This window comes from Halichoeres trimaculatus, unplaced genomic scaffold, assembly GCF_033239565.1.
Source record: "Halichoeres trimaculatus isolate MK-OKI-2021-1 unplaced genomic scaffold, fHalTri1.1 fHalTri1_scaffold_22, whole genome shotgun sequence".
Classification (NCBI taxonomy): domain Eukaryota; kingdom Metazoa; phylum Chordata; class Actinopteri; order Labriformes; family Labridae; genus Halichoeres; species Halichoeres trimaculatus.
The window spans coordinates 10,858,700-10,876,921 of NW_027437200.1; the positions used below are offsets into that span (position 1 = coordinate 10,858,700).

General features: G+C 39.1%; 1 protein-coding gene, 1 long non-coding RNA gene and 6 other non-coding genes across 11 annotated transcripts; all 8 read left to right on the top strand.

The window, feature by feature from the left end:
* The first annotated feature begins 4,833 nt into the window (after positions 1-4,833).
* LOC141784454 (uncharacterized) lies at positions 4,834-10,832 on the top strand. The gene is made up of 3 exons (XM_074662294.1): positions 4,834-4,900; positions 7,624-8,328; positions 10,673-10,832. Exons 2-3 carry the CDS (start codon positions 7,675-7,677, stop codon positions 10,826-10,828), a joined length of 810 nt encoding a protein of 269 aa, XP_074518395.1. The 5' UTR covers positions 4,834-4,900; positions 7,624-7,674; the 3' UTR covers positions 10,829-10,832.
* Positions 10,833-12,908: 2,076 nt separating this feature from the next.
* Positions 12,909-17,363, top strand: LOC141784116 (uncharacterized). Of its 4 annotated transcripts, none has more exons than XR_012597416.1 (14): positions 12,909-12,952; positions 13,556-13,602; positions 13,839-13,866; positions 14,087-14,111; positions 14,289-14,345; positions 14,524-14,571; positions 14,816-14,870; positions 15,059-15,098; positions 15,294-15,374; positions 15,879-15,936; positions 16,323-16,435; positions 16,614-16,665; positions 16,900-16,941; positions 17,118-17,363. It is a non-coding gene; the product is annotated as an uncharacterized LOC141784116 (long non-coding RNA). The 4 variants fall into 4 exon arrangements; XR_012597419.1 differs by having other exon boundaries at positions 12,910-12,952; positions 14,821-14,870; XR_012597418.1 differs by lacking the exon at positions 14,087-14,111 and having other exon boundaries at positions 12,938-12,952; positions 14,821-14,870.
* LOC141784600 (small nucleolar RNA SNORD29) lies at positions 14,917-14,981 on the top strand. The gene has a single exon (XR_012597453.1). It is a non-coding gene; the product is annotated as a small nucleolar RNA SNORD29 (small nucleolar RNA).
* Positions 15,742-15,809, top strand: LOC141784601 (small nucleolar RNA SNORD30). Its single transcript, XR_012597454.1, has one exon. It is a non-coding gene; the product is annotated as a small nucleolar RNA SNORD30 (small nucleolar RNA).
* LOC141784607 (small nucleolar RNA SNORD22) lies at positions 16,033-16,159 on the top strand. Its single transcript, XR_012597459.1, has one exon. It is a non-coding gene; the product is annotated as a small nucleolar RNA SNORD22 (small nucleolar RNA).
* On the top strand, positions 16,477-16,552 carry LOC141784603 (small nucleolar RNA SNORD31). Its single transcript, XR_012597456.1, has one exon. It is a non-coding gene; the product is annotated as a small nucleolar RNA SNORD31 (small nucleolar RNA).
* On the top strand, positions 16,757-16,835 carry LOC141784606 (small nucleolar RNA SNORD31). Its single transcript, XR_012597458.1, has one exon. It is a non-coding gene; the product is annotated as a small nucleolar RNA SNORD31 (small nucleolar RNA).
* Positions 16,976-17,048, top strand: LOC141784602 (small nucleolar RNA SNORD31). Its single transcript, XR_012597455.1, has one exon. It is a non-coding gene; the product is annotated as a small nucleolar RNA SNORD31 (small nucleolar RNA).
* Positions 17,364-18,222: the final 859 nt, after the last annotated feature.

Consider the following 18,222-nt stretch of genomic DNA (forward strand, 5'->3'; position numbering starts at 1 on the left):
GGAGATTTTCTGGGATTTTTGTCTTGATATCAACTAGGTTTAAAAGTATCACATCAGACATGTTGGCATGTGTTTGAGTTAAACTTGTGTGACCTGATTTAAGAACTGGGCAAATTTGTATTATACCCTTAGCTGCTCTTTACCAATTTCACTTTGACATAATGCAGACAACACACTTTTACTATCTTTTAGGTTACTTCTTATTTTCTGCAATACCTTTCCCCCCAACGTCTAAAACAATGGAACTATAGTCAAAGCTAAAAAAGTCAAATTATTCCTGACAAACACTCCCAGAGGTGAAAATGTGGAAACACAAAGAGAATCAGTACCTGGGTCTAAAGTGACCTGTTTCCTCATTCACAATAAGAATAGAATAGAATAGAATAGAATAGAATAGAATAGAATAGAACCTTATCGTCGTTGTAACAAGTACAACGAAATTCAAGTTACAGCAGCAATCAAGAAAACAAAAGTAAGAAAGTGTATAGAAAGTGCAAAAAGCTCCATAAGAAAATAGATGATGACAGCTTGTCCATCATTGTCCAGTTCAGCCAGCCTCCACCTCCACAGGATCCAGGACTGAGCTTCTTCAGCAGTCTGTTCAGTCTCTGTCTCCTGGATCCTGTCTGCTCACAGCAGGTGAAGCTCTTCCAACATGGCATTGGTGTCTGATGTTAGCTCCGTTAGCCATGTATGTGAATGGCATGATGCTACTCTGCCCTCTGGTATTCCCTCTGTTTCTGGGTTAGCATGGCTAGCTTGTCCATCTTATTGGAGATAGATCTTACGTTCCAATAACGATGGATGGAAGGACAGGTCCCTGTCGTCACTTCTTAGCTCACACCTGAGAACCAGCACGTCATCCTCACCTTCTTCTCCTCACTTTGTGGAAAACATCAGGCCTTACACCAATTAGCATTGACATGCTACAGACTGCTAACAGCTGAGTTCACATGTAAACAATGCAGCCATGGTTACATGTAGGATCTCCAGACAAACACAGGAGAAAAAGTAGTAAAAATATCACAGAAGCCACAAAAAGTTTGGTGTCCATGACCAACAAATGAGCCATACAAAGTAATGATCCAATCCAAATACAAAGATGACGAAAAAGAGACTAGAAAAATTACAAGAAACGGACAAAGAAGAGAGAGCTGCTGCAAAAGGCAGCCATAACCAACAGGGCGGCACCCAGCGACAGTGTAGAAAATTAAAAATTATGGCAGAAGGTGATGTGGGGATAGTGGGACTGGAGATCCAATCCCCCAATGACCATCTCTACCACTGAGCCACAGCTGCTCTTTGAAATACAAGAAAGACTCTTTCGGCTCAAAGTGACGTAAAGAGATCAATAATGACACAAGTGGAAGATGCTATATGATGATATGCATTTTTGGAGCTCACATTTTTGAGGCAACTGTCCCATTGAGCAATTTAGTCTTACACTTTGGTTACTCTGCAATAGACAAGTTGTGTTAGAGACAATAACAAACACAAACAAATACAAAGTCGAAGAAGTAAGAAGGTCTCATGAGTGATGACTCATATAAGAGCTGAACAATCATTAAATTTACCACACTTTCTGGAACTTTGGTTGTTGGTTTCTTGCAGGTGGACACGTCTTTCTTCCTTTTTTTTAGCACACCATTTTTGAGTCTGACCCAAACCAGTTTAAGAGTTTAGAGAGATACTGACTCAGTGTTTTTTTTCTTTTAATACACTAAGCACAATACATCTGTTTTCTGGGTGTTAGTGACAGTTAGTTAGTTAGACAGTGTGTTTGTCTTGACTTCTTCCAGTTTCACATAACATCAAAGTCCATACTGATTGATCCAAATCCCAAACATGTTCCTGCTTGTCAGTGACCATGGCAACAAGCTTCCAGCGTCCGGTAGTGTCATCAGTGATTATCCTTGTGGGTAAGGATTCTCTGACCTCAAAACAGCTGCTGGTTTTACAGGACATGTGATTGACAGCTGATCCACCCACTACACGAGGAAGTTGCCTGCTCTGTGACCATACATGGAGGGCTCGGGATTTGGGAGTCTACCTCATCAACCAGCGAACACCCACGCAGGCCTTGTGAGATGCAGAGGAACTTGGAGATGAGTAAGAGGAGCTGTAGTCATCTAGTCAGACACGCCGTGTTCTGATCCAAAATGATTCATTCATTGACACACAAACACATGAACCTATAGACTAGACTACATGTCACACTAGAAGGTAGTTTTATAGATTGAAACTATCATCTTCACTGTCATACTTCACCCTGACATAACACTTATGTCACTCCACATATGGTTTTCCTGCTGTTGGTATCTCCTCTGGGTAGCACGCTTTGTGTGTATTGTTGTACAGGAAGGTGTGAGTGAGTACGTACTCGTGCTGACTTGTAAGAAACAGGCATGTAGATAATTATCCAACACACTCACTCGCTACAGCTGAGCAGCTCACACTCCCTGTCCCACCCAGAAACAGTGTTTACCATTCGCTGAGTAAGATAATATTTAGTGACCAAGCTCATTCATCTGACTGCTCACATGTTCTTTACACCAGGATACACCAGCTGAAAGTGGAGAGTGTTTTGACAAAAATAGAATAGAGCAAAAAAAGACCATCTCAAGCCTCAGTTGAAACAAAAACACACATTTAGTTTAACAATTTCCCCAAAATTCATTGACTGACTCTATCACTAATAATTCAATGAATACTAACATGTCATTTTTTATTTTCAAGCTCACGTAGACATGTGCATTTATCATTTTTCTTTTAAAAACTAGGGCTTTAATACTGAATTACATATTTTCTCTAATACTCAAAATTCAGCATGAGGATCTGATCAGGTCTAAGCTTTAACTGACATATTGGTATAAATGAGAACTACCTGTTATTAAAACAACATGTCTGTACTTAAATACATCAGGTAAAAAAGTGGAGACCTATTCATAGGATGTTTTTTTTTTATTTGTCAAATATCTCAGTGTTCTTTTCTCATTTCCTGTGGGCTTTTATAAAGGTCTTTAAATGTATCAGTAGGAGGGGTGGGTACTGAATCAGGAACTATTACAGGTACTGACCGAATTCTGTCAAAAGTAGCGGGTACAGATTCATGTTAAGTCAAAAGGTACCTTGTTTAGGTACCTAAATGCATCCTTGTTACTACGAGGGAGTGGAAGAGTGGGTGATTGTCCATGCTGGACATGAACACAGCATTGCAAGGTTATATATGGAAGAATAAATATGTTAAATTCAAAAATAGATATATTCTATTATTAAACAAAATGATATTTTTTTACCACATGAACACATAAAAGTAAAGTAAAAATTGGTACCATTGAGTACCGGTACTGATTGCCAGGTACCAGGCATCTGTACCATATCGTTTCATATGTGAAAGGTACTCATCCCGAATCAGTAGACTCATCAGTAGAATTTGTAATGTCACAGTTAAATTTGTTTTGTCACTGTCTTGATGTTTGTATAAAAGTTTTGTTTTCTGTAAAACAAGTGACTGTGACGCTTACCTAACAGGACAAAGATACACCTAAGCCCCGTTTCGACCAAGCGGATGAGTTTGGTTCATCTCGATACAGCACACATTCTGTGGCGTTTACATGAAAACTGGTACAAGACTGGGAAGGACGGCACCCTAGCGCGTGTTTTTGGTTCCTGGGCAGGCACTTTAGCGCACATTTTGACCTTTAAGCAGTCACTTAGGCATGATTTTTTTGGCTCCCGAGCAGGAACTTAAGTGTGTGGGTTTGGCTCCCAAGTGGGGACTTTAGAACATTACGGCTCTCAAGCAGTCACTCTTGCGCAGGGGACACCAACATTGTGCCCGTAAGACCCACAGCACTGGCCACAATGGAGCTCCTTCCTAACATTGTTGTTCTGTAAATCATTAATAATAATTGTGAAATAATCAACATTTGACCTGTGAGCAGTCTCTTCACATAGCATTACTACTTCTTCTATGATTAATGTTATTAAAAAGTGGTCCGTGCAATTTTGTTCCAAAGGTTTTTTATCAGACATGTAGCCCTTCATGCCACTCATTTCCCATGAGGTAGCCCTCTCTCTCAAAAAGGTTGGTGACCCCTACTCTAGCGCATGTTTTGTCTCCCAAGCGGGCACTTTAGCACGCTAAGTCTCTCAAGCAGGCACTTTAGCGCAAGTTTTGGCTACGTTTTTTTGCGCATTGTTGAACAAGACAAGCTGTCTGCTCATGCATCCAACTGCTTTTTTGTCTCCCAAGACGGCAGTTAATTATTTTTTACCAGCCAAGAGGACAGATGAGTGCGTTTTTCCAACCAGGAGGGCACATTATCAGGTGTTTTAGCCACTGCAGTGTGTGACAGACGGTGGAGATTAACTCATGTTGTGGATTGTGCTCAGTCTTGAAGGTTATAAATGAATTTGAGCTCCAGTGTCTGAATTCTGCAAGCTTACCTGATAACTATAGGTTATTGATTGAAAACACCTGATACCACAGCATGATACTTTCAAATTATGATATATATTTATACCAGTGTCTCATATTTGTGTCAAAGGTTGGAAAGTTGGAAAGTCAGGGGTGTGTTCGAGGTTGGCTACAGAGAGAGGCTGAGGGACAAAGGGTCCTTCACAGTCATAGTGCTTTGCAGTGTGTGTGTGTGTGTGTGTGTGTGTGTGTGTGTGTGTGTGCGTGTGCGTGTGTGTGTGTGTGTGTTTGCTTTAGTGACGACAGAGCTGCAGGTTGGGGCAGGGTGGGAGTATGACGTTGTGTGTGTGTATGTGTGAAGGGAGTACCTCGAGCTCTCAGTCATTCACTCACACACTCACTCAGTCACACACAGGAGGTTTTGCTCACGGTGCTTGTCGACACAATCAGAAGAGAAGGAGACCACAGAGAGAAAACCAGGTATGAACAACAGCTTACTACAACAAATAACTTTTCTCTCTTTCTTACTTATTGCTACTTTTGTGTCTTTTTAATTTAATAATTTTATGAAACTAATCATATTAGACAGTAATGTGTAAAGTACATAGTATAACTTCTGCCTGTTTCAAACAGCCAAAGTAACTGATGCTTCACACATAGAGATCATAGCTATCGCTAGTTTCCAACTCTTGTCACTTGATGAGCTTTTAGTTTTACTTATATATTAAAGAAGAATGATATTTGGAATAAGTTACTTGAAGCGCAAACAATAACACCTCTGGTAGAACAGAAAAGGATAAAAGAGATAAAAAGAACAGTTTTTATGATTCCCCCTGCTTGTTATTATGCTCTACATTTTATAGACTTGTGTTGGGAAGCATGTCCTCTGTCTGCTGTAAATCTCTTCCCACTATATCTTTTTTAATGAACCTCCTCTTAAATAATCAATTATACCATATTGTTTAGTCTTTTTGACCTGTTATGTAAGATACTACCTATACTTTTGTGCCACTGTTGTTATCATAATGACTTCAGGAGGCTAACTTTAATGATGTCAATTAAAATAGACCAAAGTCCTAGAATGACATTTGCCTCCATCTGATTGTGCTATCGTTTGATTTAACATCTAAAAGCAGGATTCATTATAAAATACATCTATCTACTTTAGTTTCAAACAAGCAAGATTACAAGGTAACATACGACCATCCTGGCATGCTTTATTTACTTTCTGAAAAGGTTGTAGATAGGCGTTCAAATGAGTTGATAGAAAAACAGATTTGCTCTCAAAGAGGAATAACTCAGCACATTTTATCCTGGAGAATACTTGATTAATTCCTCTTGCATAGACACTGAGAAGAGACTTAACATTTGAGCTACAATCAGCTCTCTTCTTATCTGGTTTAACAACAGGTGGAAAGTGTTAGGTGAGCTTCTTTTTTCTTTTCTTCAGGGTTAACTAAAGTAAAACACTCTGAACTCAACATGGGAATCATAGAGTTAGTAGTGAGTAATGTCAGACACCACCTGTAAAACCAAAACCTAATATTTTTCCATGTTACATTATTAAGCTGGTAAGAAAATAATAATGAGGGAGCTTTAGAGGTGCTAACAGGCAGATATTTGACCTTTGCACCGGCAGGCTGAATGTTTTCTGTTTTGTCTTTCTGCTTAGCCAACCAAACTGGCTGCTATTTTCAGTTTCAGCAGGTTTGAGAATCATATTAACATGTGAGCATATACACATTTATGTGCTTATGCCCTATTTATACAAAGAGTTTATCGCTAACATTTAGCTTTCTTGCATTTTTGACATACCCAGAGAGACTTTATCTGGGGGTTGAAGCTCAGATAAGAGGAAGATCTAGTCCATCTCATGGTATCGATCCTGCTGTCTAACTTTTGTGAGACAGGGCATGAGCAAACTGTTCTGTGCCACTTGATGTGAACAGTCCACTGTGTAGATTTAAAGTTTATAGAAATTAGCATGATTTTGTATCTATTTATTTATTTATTTATTGTTCTTTTCAGGGGTTATTCTAAATTTAAGCTTTATGAATTAATCATTGACACATATTTTCTGAAGTAAAATGGAAAACACAATAAAATATTGTAAGAAAAAAAAAAAAAAAAGTAACCCTGTGAAGCAGGACCATTGAGATGAGTTTGGAAACTGTTTCAGCAAAGATTTTAGTGAATATGTTCTTCCAATGCAGAAAATTATTATTTTTAAAAATGAGTAATAACTAAGATGTGATTCTTCCAACTTCTTGAAAATTTTTCAGGAAACTATTAATTGTGTTGATGAGATGGGGGTTTTTGAAACTCATGTTAAAGATATGATACGCTCTGCAAAATAGGGTTAAAATAGACAAAAAAATGGTTCTGTCTTCTTAGATTTTGTTATTGCAGGGACAGATCTACAGTTCTGTCAAATTTTAATAAAAGCTGTAGAGTCAAATAGACAAGTGGTACAAAATAAATAAGCAATGAAGCAAACTTATAAACATGTTTGTCCCTTCTAAAATAGTGATGTAGAACATGTGAAGACTCATCATCTTATGTAAGGTTGAATTAAAAGGATTTAACAGGAATTTATTACTAAATCCAACCACACAATTCTCTCAGGGGTTAAAAACCCAAGGTAGTTTTCTTTTTAACACCCATTCAGTGACAGAAAGTGGTTCACTCCTGCTGGTTGTGATATCGTCTCTTTATTACTCATGAAAACTGATCAGTCTGATCCTGAAGTGGTCTAACCATCTTACTCATGAGCTAACATGAGGCAGGGTTGACATTGAGAGATCAAGGGTTGATACCAAGTCTAGGATTGTTGCTGATGTACAGGATTCAGCTGGTTATGTCAGTGTCAAAGTCTGAATCAGTGTGTGCATGTGTATGTTTGTCTTTAGTCTGAAGAACATGGCGTCTTTAACTTTAGTTATCATCACAACCCTGATAACACTGACTGTGACCTGCAGCACAAACACACATACACCGAGGTCAAATCCACAACAGAGACACTGATGTGTTTCTCTTTATTCTGTCTGTCACCTGTTTGAAATGAGGCTTGTGCAAAATTCTCTGGGAGCTTCATTAAATGATTAGAACAGAGTGCAACAGAAGGAGACCCAAAAAGGGTAAGGTTTAGGGAAGTGTTATGTAACAGAATTAAACTCTAATCTCTCTTGCTTCTTAACTTTCAGAGGTTGCAAAATACAAGACTACAAGACCATCAAGAAGGAAAAACTGAAAAGATGACGATCGGTAAGAGTTCTAGGAAAAGCTCTGTGAGGAGCTCCATCAGGGCACCAAAGTTTCTCGACAAAGCGAGTGGTTTTTACGGGCGCCTGGACGAGCCTGAGGTGGCTGCAGAAGGGGAGGAACAGGGGACATGGTGTGTGACCGAGGGAAAGGACATTTCAGAGGCAGATCAGAGGGAAAATGCAACTGATGAAGGAGATGCATTTGACTTTATTGAAGGGATGATGGAGGACGACGGGAAGACCCTCCTTCAGAGGAATACCGGCCGCCGTAGCAGCAGGTGGAGGAGAAGCTCCAGGAGGAAGCAGAAGGAGGGTAAAGCAGAGGAGGATACAACCCACAGTAAGACACCTGGTTTGGTCACAGAGAGTCCGTCTGACCCAGATGTTCTGGAGAACTCCAGAGAAATGATGGAGATGGAGCTGGAGAAACTCCAGAAAATGAAGGAAGAGGAAGAAAAGGATGGGCAAGGGAAGGATCCAGCACTTGTTCACTTCACAGTTCAAGAGGATGAGGATGACCAGGTCCTGATCAGAGACAAGAAGAGGGGGAGAGAAGAGGAGGAAGAGGAGGAGAGGAAGATGAGGAGAGAGCAAGAAGAAGGAATGAAGATGTTGAAGAGGAACTCGATGAAGACTTACAGAAAGGTAAAAAGAAGCAAAAGTAGAGATAGAAATTAGAAGCACTTCCTGTTCTTTGTTACAGAAAATTAGCTGCTGCTTTTTCTTTCCCACATTATCATAAATTCCATTCAGCTCTTCCCAACCTGGTTAAAATTTAAGCCTCACAAGGTTACATAACTGTGTCCACAGGGTTTGTGAACAGAGGGCTAAAGTTCTCTCACATCATCCTTCACTGACTGCACACAGGGCTATTAATCACCATGGAAACTATCTTCTTAATTACAGACTTCCATGAAGGGTCAAGGTACGGCAGCCACTGGTGCATGTCACCAACTTATTAGATAACTTCCTCTGATAGGATTTTTCCTTTGCGTCACATGTGACTACATGAAAAGTAAAACCAGAGCAGAGATCGAACAATCGAGTGTTAGCAGTTAACCATGAGCGTGGTGGGAGCACTGCGTGTTCGCTCACATGATTCAAAGACCTCTTAAAATTTTTGCTCCCATTCAAACATGTGCATTAACTTGACATTCCTGTGCCTCCTATATCACGTCCTTTGATCAGTGGAACCGAGTATGCCAGTGTTGACCCGCCTCCTAAACCACGCCATAAAAACATTCCACGACTCTTAGCCAATCAGCTCCTGTCTTAGGCTGCAGTCTGACCTGTTGTTAACAGAGGACAACTTCACCAAAGAAAATGAGTTATCAGTATATAGATAACATATTGATGTGTATACAGCCATTTGCAACAATTTCTACATGCTGACAAAATCACTTGTTTCTATAATGTGGGCTTTGAAGCAAAAGTATTTCAGAAAGGAATTAAATCAGCTTTTTTAAAATCAGCATTTATGTCCACTGAGACCTTATTTATGTAGATGTATCAACACAACATAATAGCCTCTATAAAGCAGTAAATGTAATAGCTTTCCTAAAACCAGTATTTAACTTTGAAGTTGTAACTTGGTAACTTTCAAGGTAGTTGTATGAAGTGTCACGACAGAGAAAAGCAAAGGAATTCACAAGTCACAAGACCCACATTCTTAGCACCTTTAGCCACACTTGCTGCATGGCTCAAAGGGTGGCAACGTCCAGGGGTTGGTCCCTTTGTGCACACACTAGTAGCTTCAAGAGGGTAATTACTTAGAAAACTTTTTTGGACCATGGTTTCTCTGCTTTTTTCACATCAAAAATCACCGTGAGCAAATTGTCTTTTTAAGAGAGTTAGCATAATGATGGTAGCTTTTAGCTCTCATCCTAACTCATGAATGAGGATCTGAATCATCTTAAGGCTTGGTCCTGACTTAAACCTAGGTTGAGTGTCAAAGTGATCTTGAAAAAGTCTCACTTCGAGATATATGCCTGACCATTATCCAAAACTTAAAATGAGATTATCTGAGCCAAAATAGGTTATTTTTAGATGCTTTTTTTTAGCTTCCTGATCGGGTCAGACAGGACAGGATTGATTTATCTGAAGTGACAACAACACACTGGTCTGCAAAGTTTAGCAGCGAGAAGAGAAATGTATGTTTTTCTCCGCTGGAAATGATTTCTGTGATTAATTTTGTTGTAATGGCAGACTCTAGAGCTGGACGGTCAAAAAGAAAAAGGACAGAAGAGCATAAGAAAGCCAAATGGGAGAGTGATGGAGCACGGGCTAAACACGTGTTGAACAGTTTGTGATAATGTTCATTCAAACCCACATGAAGCAGTTATTCTGCAGTGGTCTATTATGGTTTATCAAAATGGACAATGCACCTGTAGCTTTTCATGAAGCCAAAATACCGCGTTAATGGGCCCTGAAATACTGTGCAGGTGGACTAAAGCATAACGCCTGACACACATTTGACCTACCAGTGAACACCAGTAAAGATCTTTCTGGTCTGTTTGTTCAGTCCACGCCTGAACTGATTTGTGCATTGATTTGAAGCAGACACTCGGTCGTTGTTTTGTTTCTTCTCAACTTTCCTCCTCTGATCAGTCAGTCTGGTAAAAAAAAAACACTGTAGGAGTCTGAGCAACAAACTTGATTAAAAAAATATAAGAGTAATGAAACTTCCTGAGAAAAAAAAATCAACCAACATGTTCTTTGATGTTCTATCTTGACCCATGGCCCAGATAGTATAACAGAGGTATGTTATACGACCTTGAAAGCAGTCAGGCACTAAAAAGCTATGGATTTACACAGGGAAAGCTATTGTTTGCTTTGTCCTCTTTTTTATGCTTATGGTATACCCATGTTGTAGAAAGGAAGCACTGATGAAATCAAAAGTCTGTATCTCGCTTTCTTCTGTTCATTCTGGGGTTAACCATTACTGTGTTATCATCAGAAATGATTAACCCTCCCATCCTTCTTCCACCAGGCCTTGGACCGAGCCTTTCGTCGTGGCTGGGAGGCGTTCATCGCCAACCTCTACAGCGTCACGCTCACATCTGTGACATCATCCTCACCGCAGTCTTCTTCTCCTGCTTCGAAGAAGAAAGAGCAGCACAGCGCTGTGTTAGCTGAGTTCCGGTAGACCAGGAAAGCTGCATTAACAAAACCACTATTGCAGAATCTTGAACCAGTATTTTTCTTATTTAAATCATAACTATTTAATTGTGATGGACAATTTGGCTCAAGGTGGACCTCTAAGTCACACGTTTGAGTCAAACATACAGCCTTATTAATTATTCATGTAGGTTACTGAGTCTCGATTACTCATTATAAGGTTTATTGTTCTGTAACATTGTGGTGCACATTTATTGATTAGTTATTTTTCATGAACTATTGCAGCCAAGCTGTTGATTTTACCTTGAAGTCACTGGGACTAGTGTTATTGGAAAAATCTGGTCTTTGTGTGACTGAGTGCAGCTGCTACTGGCTCCTTTGTACAATGCAGCTGATTTCCCACTTTAAGTCTGCATTGCAAAAATGTCTGAACGGCTCAACCTCTTAAATCAGGTCCACTATTAAGAGCTAGGTGCACAATAATCTTTCCTCCCTGTGGTTTAGCACTATGACCCAAGTAAAGTGTGGACGTGTAACCAAAGGAGTGGAATTTTCCAACCGTACAGCTATGACTGATCAGTGGACTTGAAGATGTGATAATATTTATTTCTGTATGTTAATCAGTGCCATTTATTATGTTTTGTTGGTTAATCAGTATTCAGTCGCAGTGAATGACGTGGAAGTATTTGAGATGTCATCAATGTACCGTAAAACTGTACAGGTATACATACTTGTGCACTTCTATCTGGAAGAGATAAAAGATAAAACCACTTAAACTGAGCTTTCCAGCGTGAGCAGAAATACAAAATCACTTATAAATGGAGTCCATGCTGAGAAGGTGTTTTACCCTCACTGTGTGTTCTGGTGAAGGTAGTTAACCTGAGGGACAGAGCAGAATGATGACTGAGATTCCCCTGAGACAAAAAAGGAAGTGAACAAGTTACAGCTTAAATATAAACCAGCACTGAAATAGAAATAACTGTATGTTTGTATATGTCACTCGTGCAGCTGTACAAAATATTTCTTCAAGAAATTCTCAGTTGAAAATAAAAGTTTATATGCCCAAACTTAAGAGCTAATGCAACTTTCGGAAACAGTCAGTGGTGACTGATGTAGAAGATTTTTTAATGTTAGTTCTTTACCTATGCTGAATAAAATATGACACTCTTACAATAGATATGGTTTAACTTCATATTAACTGCAGTGTATCTGTTTTTTTTTATTGCCACAAATGTACTTCGTAATTAGACTGAAAAGGTGTAAATCCTGTTTTAATTGTAAATTATGATTGTCATAATATAAATATGTATTATATATTTTCAAGAGATTTTTTTGTATCCCAAATAAAGCTTCATGATTTAAAAGAAGCACATTCCTGGGTTAATAAAGAATTAATTTATTGCAAACGCTTTGTCTTCATTTATTTTTATTATTTTACGTGATATCATATAGATCTTTCATGATTTAAGTGTCATTGATTCGTGGTTAATGAGATTAATGAGACTAATGGGAAAGGCTAGTCATGTGATATGAAAGGTGAAATGTTGCTTTGACGATACAAGCAGCTTTAAAGTGAAAAATTAGACAATGAAAGTAAAATTATCCTTTATCACTCTTTGCATGGATGTTATTTGTGTTGTACTCTGTTGTGGGACTTACATGTAATGAGTGAGTCTTCAGGCAACATGTAGGCACACAGAATACCTTCCTACTTTGAGACTATCCTCCTTCTTTTGTTTGCTGAAGGTTGCTGAAGTTATGCCCGACACTGGAATAAATGAGCCATAAATCCCATCTCTAATGTCCTCAACAAGCAATGCCATCAGTGTCATCTTTGCTGCCACCCTGTGCCTAAAACAAGTACTGCTTTACCATGGCGGAAATGACGTATACAGTCTGCACACTCTTCAAATTGGATTTAGTTGAGTAGAAAGGGTCCCTTTTTAAAGAAATTTTTGATAATTTCTCGTTGTAATTTTTTTCTATTCTTTTTAAACGTATTTTTTTCTGAAGCTCATGCCTATGTGCAGAGAGTGATGTCGTTAACGGGAGTTCCTACCGGAAAGGAGGAGCCACTGTGGCGGGACCGGGTGGGACATAAAAGCCAGGAGGACCGTTTGCTTCTTCCACTTCCTCTTCACAACTGCTCAAGGTAAGACATACCCAACTGTTTCTAAGACTAACTGACTGAAATCACTCATTGTTTGATAATTATTTTTAGAGTGATATTTATCGTGCAGCACAATCAACTTGTTCTGAGTTTAAGCATTTTTAAAACCTGCTAACAAGCTCAGTGGTCCCTAAGCTAGCGGCTCATGTGTGAAATAGCCAGAGTCGCACTTACCAAAACTGGTTGCATCCTTAACCATCTGCCAGCAAATCAATAGTCTATCACTTCAGTATCAATCTGAATAACTAAAACTATGTGCTATCTTGGTTATGCACGGACCATTTTGTGTTTTTTATGCATTCCAAATGTGATAAGTAGAACTTTTAAAACGGCCATAGCTAGCTTCATGTGACTGCCTGCAGCGTCTCTGAATGATGAAACTTTTCACAGACCTGTCCTGAATGACTGTGATTGCAATTTATTTTTCTGATTGAGACGCATTTGTGGAGTCACTTATCTTCCTAACTGGATCCGTCGTAAGCACACTGCACCGACTGATCACGTGTTCGCCGGCTAGAGGGGGTTGACCTATTAGCAGAACATGATGCAGCAGTAATGTTATATTCTATTCTTTTTTTCCTCTAGCTGGGGACCAAGTTGGAAGAAAAGATGCAAAACTTTGTGCTGCAAAGGTAAGACCCAGGACTATGTGGTTCTTCCTAGTATAGGATTTGGCATGATTAAAGTTAAACTTGAGGGCAGTACATGTGCACATGAAATCTCAGCTACTGTGATGTTACATTTGAACTCTCTCACTGAAACCAATTGAGGAAACAATCTCTAAAAATACTGAGTGGCATAAAGTTCTAGGAATGAGCCTGTTGAATTTTCTTGCACCCTTTAATTGTTTTTCTTTTTAATTTTATAGGAACATGTCAATGCTGGTGACTTTCAAGGTAATTGCTTTATGTGTTTTGTACTAAACTTATCTATCTGGTGCAAAAGAGCTGAGTGCTGCAGTGATGAATCTCTGAACTCTCTCTTACTGAATCAGCCTTTGAAGAAACCCCTTTACCAGATTCTGAGTGGCACATTAGTCTTAAGGCAGTATGATTAATCACTGGTCACTGGCTAAAGTTAGCTATGCTAAATTAATTTTATCCTCTCTTCTTGAAGGATGAAAGACAAAGTACACTAGCAGGTGAGAAAGCTCTGTAGTTTAATCAGTGCAACTCTTAAAGGGCCTCATTTGATGAATTCAAAGACAAGCATATATCTGACATTTCTGATGCTAGGATTTTAGTCTGATCAGCCCTACAAATATTCAAGTTGCGTGCTTGTATTGAGATTTTTTTATTGAACAGCTTTTATTTCTTAGGTTGACCTGCCCTGTAAACTTGATGAACTACCCATGGCAGCCAGCCTGTATCACAAGGTGAGTGACTGAGGTGGAGTTGATTCATTAGTAGTGGAGAGGTAGTGTGATGATTACAATTAATGACAAGCATATGCCTGATTCAAATGATGTCAGCCTTTAATCTGACTACCCTCAAATGCATAGCCAATATATATATTTTTCAGCATGTGACTTACATTTTGTGTTTCTCTGCCAGATGGGCGGTTGATTTACCATTGGAAGGATGCTGGGAAGTAATCTCAAGGTGAGTCTCATAATGCGTAAATTTCTTGGCCTTAACTGGCTGCTTCACTCTTGCTCCAGTTTAAGGGTTGGACAAGAAGTGTGCTTCTGACTGTTTGAAAGGATGAAATGGGGTAATACCCATCAAACACTTGGACGACTTATGTCAGATGGCAATTTGTCACCAAAGCCCTGATCAAACATTTCAGGGGCAATGCGATACATATTCATATTAGAATCACACTGAACTCTTTGCTTTTTTAAAGTGCAGCTCTTTTTGGGTGGATGGTGTGAAGATGGACATGAGAAGAAGTGTCTTGGGTAAGATTTTTTTTTCTTGTGGTAAACCTGAAACTTTTTAATGCAGTTTCAATGATGATTATACTTAGCTCACTTTGAACCGATGTGAAACGACACGAACAGCTGAGCAGCTGCATTTTGAAATGTGTCATTTATTTTTTACACTTTAATATCCACTTCCAATTTTTATGTTTCGTTGCATTCAACAGGTTGAAAGGCCTCTGCAGAATGATTTGCCTCAACCTGAAGGTAAGCAACCATCAGTGGCACAGTTAAGCATCCTTAAGGCCCTTATACACTGAGAATGATGAGCTGATCTTAGAATCTCGCTCGTCTGAACTGCTGTTGAGTTATAGAATCTGACATCAGTGCTGATGAGAATTTGATACAGAATTTTAGGTCAGTTTTGGCTCAGCCCTAACTTTTTTTTTCTCCCCTTAACAGCTTCCTGAATCGGGCAGCTACAGATGTTTGCCGAAATGAGTGACACCATAGGCTGGGAAGCATGATTTGCCTGCACTGAAGGTAAGCATGCACCAGCTTTCATACTCCCCCCTTAGTGTTTGGCTTTGTCCACATGTAGCAGGGTATTTCAAAATAAAGTATTCTCCCTCATTTTTTCTTAAAAATGCTTCCATTCACACGCAACTGGGAAATCTGCCAGTGAGTTCATGTCGAAGCATGCCAAACCCATAATGGGCAGAGTTTTGAACCTCCATCATTCAGCTGTGATGAATGGAAAACTGTATGCACATTAAACCAGAGTTTTCAGAAAACATCTGTTTCAGAGACAAAAAGCTGCGGTTTCGTGTGGATGACAGGGCTTAACGTATAAAAATATAAGCAGTTTCCAAAATACCCGGCTACGTGTGGACATGGCCTAGAACTCGCTGAAAATGATGAGATAACTTTGGAATCTCGTTCGTCTGAACTGCTGCTGAGAAATGGAATCTGACATCAGTGAAAGTGTAAATTTGATGTAAAACTTTAGTTTTGTACAAAGTTCTGACCACTTGTGCTTCCTTACAGGTTTCTAAGTGGGTGGGTTCTGACTAGGCAGATGTTTCATCAACTGATGTTTGCCATGGTAAGTCACTCCATCGGCTGAGTAAAATAAGATCTAATTGAAATGACCAACTTCATGATTGTGGTAACAACCTCTAAGATTGTCGGGTGCATGTTTCCATCATGATGACACCTGCACACGTCTTACGCCTTGTGTTAATACCAGAACCTGAAAAGGTGAACCCACTGGTGTTACCAAGGCCAGAAGGGGACGACTCGTTGGGGTTACCAACAGTCTGAATGGAAACAAATTTGGTGCATTTAATGAAACATGCCTATTCTGAAATATACAAAGCAGAGACTAGCTCAACTAATGTCAAATAAATGCTTTAAATTAAAGCTGCATGTGACAGTGGAACACTTTGATCAGTTACCTCTTAGTTAACATTTCTTGTCTGTATCCATTAGGATCTGCTGCCTGGTAAAAGCCTCAAATGTTGGGCAACAAATGAAAAATGTGGCAGTTTCTCTTATCTGGAAAGAAGAGATAAGATGGTGACACAGGGCTGATGAGAACTGAGGTGAGTTCGTGGACTATGCATATTTATTTTTTGAGATCCTGAAGTAGAAATGATGATTTTCTTATTACCGCCCCAGTCTGAGAATTCATGACTGATTGGTATCCCCTCTGATCACACAAGACAGAATTGTTTTGTCACGCTGACTCAACTGGGTGAACTAACTGTCAATTTGTTGCAGGTTTAATGATTGCCAATGACCCACGTTGGATGTGCATACTCATCTGCAACAGGTAAAGACTTATTTTTATTACCAGAATTAAAAGAACAGATTAAAGACCCTTGTTTTTAATTATAGATTTTTTTCAAAACTATCAAATCCTAAGCAGAAATGATGAGTTTTCTATTACCGCCCCAGTCTGAAAATTCATGACTGATTGGTATCCCCTCTGAGCAAACTGTGAGAAAAGATTTAAAGTTTCCCTGTACAGGAGCAGTGTTGACCTTTTTGTTTTTTGTCTCTTCAGACTTGACTCGACCCACTCCCTACATCTCCAGACTCTCTTAGGGTAAGAATTGAAAATCGTAAAAATTTTAAGTATTTTGAGAAATGATGATTGTCTTATTACCGCCCCAGTCTGAAAATTCATGACTGATTGGTATCCCCTCTGATCTAAAGTTCAGTCTAAAACTTGTGGTTCAAGCTTTTTGCCAAAATTTTGAAACTATGCATTTTCTTCTACAGGTGGTGTGGATATAGTTCATCTTGAACTTAAATTTCCCTGGGATCAGTAAAGTATCTGCCAGAAGCCTGACATAACCAACAAAGCTGCAATTCCTGAAGGTGATGGTAGGGAAGAGCACAAAGATGACTGAGTGTTTCACCTGGATCAGCTCATCAACCATAACACAGTTGTGCTGCGTCTCAGAGATGAAAACCAGTTTGTGTGAAATTGTAAAACATTGGTGTTCTTTTTAAAATAAAGGGTTATGTGTCACATTGTGTGGTTGATTTTACAATCTCTTTAAAATTCAGTTTGAATTTAACAATTAATCACCAGTTTAAAAACATCTTTGGTTAAATAATCTAACTTTTTCATCAGCCTCTGTCTCAGACAGCTTTAAGTATGTGCAACAATATTAAGTGTTTAAGATGTCATCTGACATTTTTACCTTTCTACAATCAGCCAAAGGGTTGTCACTGATTTAAAGTCACTTTCATGATACTAGGCTGACAGATTCATAACAAATAAAATGTAGCAAAGCCTAACATTTAGAGAGCTCCACAACCCGAGGTCCAAAAACCTCATGTCGATAAAAATCTGCGATGGTACCTAAAAACTGACCTTTTGCAGTATAGGTTAAGATATTTAAAGCTTTTTTGCAGATCCAGAATATTTCAAAGAATGTTTGACTATAGCTGGAGATATACATATTCTTCTCGTCTAACAATGTATGGCTAGCTGTGAAAGGCTAAGTTATTCATAGGCTTTACTTTGTGTGAATGTGCTTCACCAAAATCTGACGTCAGTGGGTCATTGTGAAGTTACTAGAGGTCCCATGTAGAACTACTCCTGCGTCAACAGAACCAGATAAGCGATGAGAAAGCCAGATAAACCAGTGATCCCCAAACATCTTGTTTGGCCTTCATGCTAAAGTAACACAGGAGTTCTGGGTTTGGTAAAAGTGACATCTGAATAGACTAGAAAAGAATTGACAGGCCTTACCAGTGCAGAACATTTCCAAAACCGAGATGGTTCTTAGATGAATTGAAATACTTGTGCATAATGTGACTAAACTAAAACCAAACTGTACTCTGAATTCTATTTAAACAGTTTTGATAAAACACT

Bases quoted from the DNA above. Each gene is read 5' to 3' on its own strand.
- LOC141784454 (XM_074662294.1), top strand. From the start codon at position 7,675: ATGACGATCGGTAAGAGTTCTAGGAAAAGCTCTGTGAGGAGCTCCATC. The intron at 8,329-10,672 runs GTAAAAAGAAGC...TTCTTCCACCAG, and splicing joins CGATGAAGACTTACAGAAAG to GCCTTGGACCGAGCCTTTCG.